The following is an 8,155-nucleotide window of genomic DNA, read 5'->3' on the forward strand; positions in this document are numbered from 1 at the left end:
CTGATTTGCCTCATTGTTTTGCAGAGTTTTCTCTAATCTTTAACATTCGACGACTGTGCGGACAAAGGAAATTTGATTTGCTTCCTTCAAAGCCGGTAACAAAGCAAGTAAGTGTACATACCGAAAAATATATATATGTAAGTAAGTATCCATGATTCCCAACGCATTTCCATTCGCCCATTTTTTCCATATTTATGTATGTATATGTACATACATACATATGTATGTACAAATGTTTCCACATCGCCCACCCACACGCCTGGCTCCCGCACTCCCACTATCCATGCCCTCAATACCCTCGAACACTTTACAACTCTGACACCTACATTTAAACTTACCGATTCAACGACAAGTGTAAAACACACTTCACATACACCTTGGCATATTCTGTCACTCATTCCACTTTCTATTCGCACATCTTTTCCAACTGACACGTAATAGCTTTATAAATCCCAGCTAATACTACGAAATCTCGCCGGAAGAATTCAGAGCTGCTGTGCGTACGAAGTGTAGACACTCAAGATGGGTAAGGAAAAGACGCATATTAATATTGTTGTAATTGGTCACGTCGACTCCGGTAAATCGACCACAACTGGCCATTTGATTTACAAGTGCGGTGGCATTGACAAGCGTACGATTGAAAAGTTCGAAAAGGAGGCCCAGGAAATGGGTAAGGGCTCCTTCAAGTATGCCTGGGTCTTGGACAAACTGAAGGCGGAGCGTGAGCGTGGCATAACCATTGATATTGCTTTGTGGAAATTCGAGACGCAGAAATACTATGTGACCATCATCGATGCGCCTGGACATCGTGATTTCATCAAAAATATGATTACCGGTACTTCGCAGGCCGATTGCGCGGTATTAATTGTTGCTGCCGGTACCGGCGAATTCGAAGCCGGCATCTCTAAGAATGGCCAAACGCGTGAACATGCTCTACTCGCATTCACGTTGGGCGTCAAGCAATTGATTGTTGGCGTTAATAAGATGGACTCCACTGAGCCACCGTATAGCGAGACACGCTATGAGGAAATCAAGAAGGAGGTATCATCGTACATCAAGAAGATCGGCTATAATCCGGCGTCGGTGGCATTCGTACCCATTTCCGGCTGGCATGGTGATAATATGCTTGAACCATCTGAGAAGATGCCATGGTTCAAGGGTTGGACTGTGGAGCGCAAGGAGAGCAAAGTGGAGGGCAAGTGTTTGATTGATGCGCTGGACGCAATTATGCCGCCACAGCGGCCCACCGACAAGCCATTGCGTCTGCCATTGCAGGACGTTTACAAGATTGGCGGTATCGGTACGGTGCCAGTGGGACGTGTGGAGACTGGTATACTGAAGCCAGGNAAGCCATTGCGTCTGCCATTGCAGGACGTTTACAAGATTGGCGGTATCGGTACGGTGCCAGTGGGACGTGTGGAGACTGGTATACTGAAGCCAGGTGAGTAAGTAAGCTGTGTGTTTGTGTTGTTGAGTCATGTGTGCTATATGTGTGTGTGTGTGTGTGTGTGCTTACGTCCAGGCACCGGATATGATTGCTGCATCTAGTATAAGGCTGCATGCATAGGATGTATGCAAAACCAATGTACATATGTATGTGGGTGAGTGGGCGGCTGGAAAGTTGAGTACGAATGCCGTCGCTGTAGGTTGTTGTGGATGGGAGCGCAAGGATGTTGCAAAAGTGGGTCGCTTGCGCTCGTTTGTGTGCATGTATGTATGGATAGATATGTGGCTCGTCATCTTTACTGGCTTGTTGTTTTTTTTGTTGTTGTTGCTGCTGCATATTTCGGCAAATTTTGCTGCATACTTTTGTGCTGAAAAGCCGCCTGCTCGCTCGGCTTCGATTCCGCATCCGGGCAACACGAAACCGAGTGCATACGCACTCGTATGCATTCGCATGCAAATTGGTACGCTTGCGTCTGTATGTTCTCGCGAATTAATCGATGCTTAGAAATTGAGAGCAAACATTTTCGGTTTTTTTCGGTTGCGAAAAAATCACTGGCTGATGAAATCCTTTTTGAAATATTCGCAGGTATGGTGGTTAATTTCGCACCAGTCAATTTGGTGACTGAAGTCAAGTCTGTGGAAATGCATCACGAGGCACTATCTGAAGCTTTGCCTGGCGATAATGTTGGCTTCAATGTGAAGAACGTTTCGGTAAAGGAGCTGCGACGTGGCTATGTAGCTGGTGACTCAAAGAATTGCCCACCCAAGGGTGCTGCTGATTTTACCGCTCAGGTTAGTGAACTTAAAGGTGTTATTGGTGAAGACTTAACTTGACGTAACTTAAAACCGATCTGTTACATTGACCAAACCAGGGACGGAAAATAATCATTATTTTTTAAGTTTTAATGTGAAAAATGAACATGTTATGAGCGTCGCAAAAACTCTTCGATTGTACCGAAATATGTTTCTTTCTACATTCTGTTATAATGTTCAAATATTTAAATTTTTCGAGTTAAAAAATATTAATTAATATTTTTGTTTTTTTCGATCAAAAGAAATTATTTATATCTTGATTTTTTCGATCAATGATTAATTTAAAATTTTTATTTTTGCGCTCAAAGATAATAATAATAATTAATATTATTATTTTCACCAAATAGGTAGTAAATATTTTTTAAAAAACTCAAAATCTTTACAGATATAATAAAAGAAATAAGTCTCAAAATTTTCAGGCCAAAGTTTAAGTTCATTGCGTCAGTATGGCGATTTAAGTTTTATAAATAATAATATTTTATAAAATAACAATATTTCTTATTTTTGAGCGAAAAATTAAAAATCGTAAAAAAATCAATTTTTGTGATAAAAAAAAAATTAACTCAACTTTCAACTATTATTTTTGAGCAAAGTAAAATTAAAAATACATCTGAAATATTGATTAAATGCTGATAAAAGGATTTAACTTATAGTGATTACCGTCCTTGTGAAAAACATTTTTTTTTTTAAACGTAGCCTAACTTGGATTATGTTTGTCTACTTTTGCCGACAAGGGGGAGGGAGGGGTTAAAAATTAGTAAAACTCTGCTTACGTAATATTTTAATGGGCCCTTATGCTAACGCACACTTGCTGCAATTTTGTTTTATTTTTCAGATGTATGCACATATTTCTCACTAATAACTTGTCACTTTTCGCTTAATAGGTGATTGTACTTAATCATCCTGGTCAAATCGCCAACGGCTACACCCCGGTCTTGGATTGTCACACCGCTCATATTGCTTGCAAATTTTCCGAGATCAAAGAGAAATGCGATCGCCGTACTGGCAAGACCACCGAAACCGATCCGAAAGCTATTAAGTCTGGTGATGCGGCCATTATTTTGTTGGTGCCCACTAAGCCGTTATGCGTTGAAAGTTTCCAAGAGTTTCCGCCGCTCGGACGTTTCGCTGTACGTGATATGAGGCAAACGGTCGCGGTGGGGGTCATAAAGTCGGTCACCTTTAAAGAGACAACCTCGGGTAAAGTCACAAAAGCCGCCGAGAAGGCACAGAAGAAGAAATAACTAGAGTGCCAGCAGAACGTTAACTCACAACAACAAATAATTATGCAAATACAGCAAATAAAAATACAATTTGTATTATTGTCATCGCCATCAATGTCGTTGTCATCGGTGTCGTTGGAGTTGTGGTCGTCATGGTCGTCAATTCCAACAACTACAGTAGCAGCAACAGCAAAATTACTACTACATAAATCTCAAAAGAAAACATTTAATAAGCATAAATTTAAAAGAATAATACAATTTACTCTTATCAATGATATGAATATGAATATGATAAGTAATTATTATGATAGTAAGGCTATGACATTCAATGTGGGCAACAACATCAACAACAACAACAACACAAACAACATAGACAACTACAACAACAACAACAACAACTATAATAATAACATTACCACAAAAAATAAATCGCAAATTNAGCTATGACATTCAATGTGGGCAACAACATCAACATCAACAACAACAACAACACAAACAACATAGACAACTACAACAACAACTATAATAATAACATTACCACAAAAAATAAATCGCAAATTTTCCTCATTAATCACAACACCTTCTTCACCAACAAAGGACAAACTTTGTGCGTCAACAACCATACAAACACTAGCAAAAAATCCATCTCCATGCGGAAATCATCAGCAATAACATCATTAGCATCGACTAATGCCATGTTGCCCTATCCCCGAACTTCGATTGAGTCGTGCGTGAAGGCATCATTCCCTAAGCAAGTGGCTAAAAGCAAAATAAAAGACATTGATAACATGAAAACCAAAAAGAATTCAATTACAACACAAACAAAAACAAACCAAATATCAACAGCATTCACTACATCCTCATCTCCAATCTTCACAGCGATTACACCTATCACTTCCCCACTAAACACAACCACAGGCGAAGCAGCTCACCGTCTAGCGTGCAACTCTAAACTGACATTTTTATTATTTTCGATTATATACTATATTTACGTCTTTCTTAATCTATATCGTCATCGTAAATCCTTTCGCAGGAAATCGGACTTAATCGCCGCCCGCGCTAAAAATATCGCAAAGCAATCATCAATCGCACGAAATCACAACATTTTCGCATTCAATATACGCTTATACATTTTATAATTAATATATTTATTCGAAATCATAAATACACGAATGATGCTCGTTCGCAGCTTCGCTCATTCATTACTATCCATTCCTTATCATATACCGGCATTATATTTGTGCTAGTCATCATCAAAGTGTACTGTAGTTGCACTTACGCAAATTCATAAATTTCCTATAGCGTTTACTACGTATTGTACTGTATTTCAACACCAAACTGTGAGACTCAATCGAATTGAATTCATTTTGTTATTAATTCTTATAATTATTATTAAGTTTTTTTTTTATATTATATTGTGAAATCCAATTAAAGTTGGTAATACTCGTAATTTCCTATCCAACTCATAAAAGTACACATGCACACACACACGCATATGCAAGCAACCTCTGACAACAACAACACCATACAATTTTAGAAGTTATCCACACTTTGCATCCCTCCACCCACAATCTATACACATGGACAAGCACCCATTGGACAATTATATAACAAACTCCGTTCTCGATGTCCTGGTTGTACCATATACATACATAATATGTATGTGTGCAAGCGGAAGACCCGGCATTGGATTACCATGGCTAATCTGATTACCAAAATGTAATCAAAATGAACACGAAAAACACTCGATAAACTGCAGTGACACAAACAAACACACACACACACACACACACTTTTAATGAAACACCCGCATTAAAAATAATCACTTGAATGCATAAATGCAAAGCATGAATAGACCGTGAATGTGTACTATTAAAATGAAAAACGAAAAATCCAAAAATATATATGAAAATAAATAATAATAAATGTAAAAGCTGGAGTTGCTTAAATAAAGATGAAACATTTTAATTGTACGATTGAATTGAACCATTTTAAAATTTGAATTGAGAAATAAAGAAGGCTTAACCAAAAACAGTCATGCACCGCATGCGAATTTGCGCTAATAGGTAACTTGCGAAATTTGTAAAACTTGTGTTCCTCAGTAAGCTGGAACATGTATTTTAGAGGCTTTTTTCGAAGAAAAACAAGGTTGACTAATCGATGTGCAGGCGAATTCCCGCGGATTGTATGTATGTACGTACATATTGTCACCTGAAATGCAAAAAGACGTAACAAACATCGTCGGGAAAATACAAAAAGTCGTAGCTAATAAAAAATTCAAAATTCAGTTTTTGATTGATATGATGGATTTCATTAGTCACTTATTAGTCACTATTTTTTCCATTTCAGATACGATGTTGTTACATCTTTTTGCATTTCAGGTGCCGATATGTATGTATGTATAGTTGTAGGCCGCGGCAAAGACGTGTTTATGGATCTATCAAAAACTTTCAGTGTCGCCTAAAGTGCTACAATTTGCTGTTACTATGATTTAGATCCCTTACCTGGCTTTTATACATTGGTTCACGACTGTTGAATCCGTAAGGAGCCCAAATATTCCGTGACAAACCTGCTGGCGTTTACTGCCTGTATACAGTAGATTTGTGATCACACCTGTTTGGACAAACTTTTTTGGATATTAATAGTTTAACTTTAAGAACTTCTTCACTACATTTGCTAAACACTATTTTACACCTCTTCCACTTCTGTTCATAAACAGGTGTTCCGCAATACATTGTAGCTTTTTTTTACTAAACTCAGCTGCTCATTATCGAAGCTACTAAAAAGGAGCTTTCATAAAAATTATGCCATTGTACCATGCTGCAAAAAAAGTAAAAAAAAACTTTAGTTTTCCGCCTAATTTGTTTAGGTAAAATGCATTCTAATTATATACGCTGATTGTAGCTAAAATTTCAGAGAGGAAGAGGAAATTAGCATATGCTATCAAAATTAACACATTTCCGCTCAACAATTGTGAATATTTTTATGGCAGCCAGAGAACGTCTCTTTCGTTACCGCTCTCTGATTTTTATTTACATCCGCTGTCAACAAATTTGACATTTGCATTCTCATACTCATACAAAAACAAATAAATACGGCTGAAGCCGGCTGAATTTGTGACTCACTCTTTGGCGAAAATATACAAGCTTGGATCATATCAATTGATTTCAATCTAGCAAAGCAGATTTAAAACCATTTAGACACCCAAAAGCAGACTTGATGGCCGATCCACGCTTGCGACAATTGACGATCAAAACGGGCGTTGTAAAGCGTTTAACCAAGGAGAAGACAGTTTGTGAAAAGGAGGTGCTAACCGAGCAAAATCGACTGGAAAGATTCAAAAGTGAAGGTGCTGATGAGCATGTTTTGAAGAAGCAAGAAGAGGTGATCTCGGAGTGTTTGATGATGCTGCCAGACACTCTGCGCAGGTGAGCAATTAACAAACAGATGGCACTTGTAAGTAACGTGAAAATAACCAGCTGTGCGCTTTTTCTTGCAGATTGAAAAAGGAATTAGAAGCCCTGGAAAATTTTCTGCAAGACGAGACAGAGCTCAAGGAAACAAAGGAATACGAGACCGCAACGCAGGTGGTAAACGATGCTAAAGAGGTGCTTGTGCAGAAAGATTAGCAATAAAGAAAACAATTAAAAAAGTTCCATTTTATACTATATATTTGCCATCAATTCACTAATTTATTAAATGGATATTTTATTGTTAGCTAAAAACACATAAATTAAGCATTGCATTGAGGACGTCATCGCATAGCACGCAAATATGACTCATTCATTTAGAGCAACCGAGAAATTGTTACCAGTTTCGCAATTAAAATGTCATATTCAAAATATTTTGACTAATATCAAGAAGATGGAAGCGTTGCAATGCGAGACTGTAACTTCTGAATCTAATATCGACAGTCTGATGCAGCAAACTGATGAATTAATCAAGGTAGTTGAAAAATCTCCATTAGAACGCCTTGCTAAAAAGATTAAGAAAAGAAAAGAAAGGCGTAAGACTAAAAAGTCGAAAGTGAAAGACATTAAAAAGCACCTTGTTAGTAAAAACGTGTTGCAGATGCCCACTTCTATAGCATCTACCACAGTTTTGCCAAGTTATGAAGCATCTGCAAGAACTCATACCGACCCCTCATCGTCTGCAAATTGCCTAACTACAACGATCACAAAGAAACCCCAAATTCGTTTGCTGAAACAACACGATTCCCAACGCTTCCTGAGTAAATTTGATACGGGTGCCACTCGGAGCAAGGTATTGAAAGATAATGCTCCTGAGGGCAGTAAAGAAAGGCATTTGGAGGACCAATGGAATGAGGTATTTTTTGGACCGGTTGAACATTCCTATTATGATAAACAAAACAGGGGTGACTTCATACGAATACGTCGCATCTGGGATAGCTATTTGACGCGTAGTAAACAAGGCACACATATACCGTGCGGTTGGGTTCTACCCCTTGAAAATGCACTTAGAGAGTGGCAGCAATATAAAGCCACGTGACTGTTTCATAGTACACTTGTTACATTTATCTATAAATAACAATTGTATAATTTTATATACCAACACGTTTTCAAACTAATCTCTTTCACGTGCTTAGCAATATAACAGAACCTTCCAAATAAATAAATAAAACTTGATAATTAACTAGCTTCGCTTTATTTTAT

The 8,155-nt window shown here is 37.9% G+C and overlaps 4 protein-coding genes across 5 annotated transcripts; all 4 read left to right on the forward strand.

Moving 5' to 3' along the window:
* The first annotated feature begins 6 nt into the window (after positions 1-6).
* On the forward strand, positions 7-3,820 carry eEF1alpha2 (eukaryotic translation elongation factor 1 alpha 2). 2 transcript variants are annotated; one of them, XM_017637341.1, is made up of 5 exons: positions 7-107; positions 442-1,287; positions 1,384-1,441; positions 2,033-2,238; positions 3,144-3,820. In XM_017637341.1, the coding sequence occupies exons 2-5, from the start codon at positions 523-525 to the stop codon at positions 3,501-3,503; spliced, it is 1,389 nt and encodes a 462-aa protein (XP_017492830.1). In that variant the 5' UTR covers positions 7-107; positions 442-522; the 3' UTR covers positions 3,504-3,820. The 2 variants fall into 2 exon arrangements, with proteins under 2 accessions (XP_017492830.1, XP_017492831.1); XM_017637342.1 differs by having other exon boundaries at positions 457-1,287.
* On the forward strand, positions 3,507-5,518 carry LOC108380942 (bromodomain-containing protein DDB_G0270170-like). Its single transcript, XM_017637343.1, has 2 exons — positions 3,507-3,880; positions 4,000-5,518. The coding sequence occupies exons 1-2, from the start codon at positions 3,546-3,548 to the stop codon at positions 4,619-4,621; spliced, it is 957 nt and encodes a 318-aa protein (XP_017492832.1). The 5' UTR covers positions 3,507-3,545; the 3' UTR covers positions 4,622-5,518.
* Positions 5,519-6,546: 1,028 nt separating this feature from the next.
* Tbca (Tubulin binding cofactor A) lies at positions 6,547-7,137 on the forward strand. Its single transcript, XM_017637345.1, has 2 exons — positions 6,547-6,910; positions 6,982-7,137. Exons 1-2 carry the CDS (start codon positions 6,702-6,704, stop codon positions 7,109-7,111), a joined length of 339 nt encoding a protein of 112 aa, XP_017492834.1. The 5' UTR covers positions 6,547-6,701; the 3' UTR covers positions 7,112-7,137.
* Positions 7,138-7,246: 109 nt separating this feature from the next.
* Positions 7,247-8,056, forward strand: LOC108380943 (uncharacterized). Its single transcript, XM_017637344.1, has one exon. It carries the CDS (start codon positions 7,257-7,259, stop codon positions 7,989-7,991), a length of 735 nt encoding a protein of 244 aa, XP_017492833.1. The 5' UTR covers positions 7,247-7,256; the 3' UTR covers positions 7,992-8,056.
* Positions 8,057-8,155: the final 99 nt, after the last annotated feature.

This window comes from Rhagoletis zephyria, unplaced genomic scaffold (assembly GCF_001687245.7).
Source record: "Rhagoletis zephyria isolate East Lansing unplaced genomic scaffold, Rhagoletis_zephyria_1.1 Rzeph_scaffold_20894, whole genome shotgun sequence".
NCBI classification, from domain to species: domain Eukaryota; kingdom Metazoa; phylum Arthropoda; class Insecta; order Diptera; family Tephritidae; genus Rhagoletis; species Rhagoletis zephyria.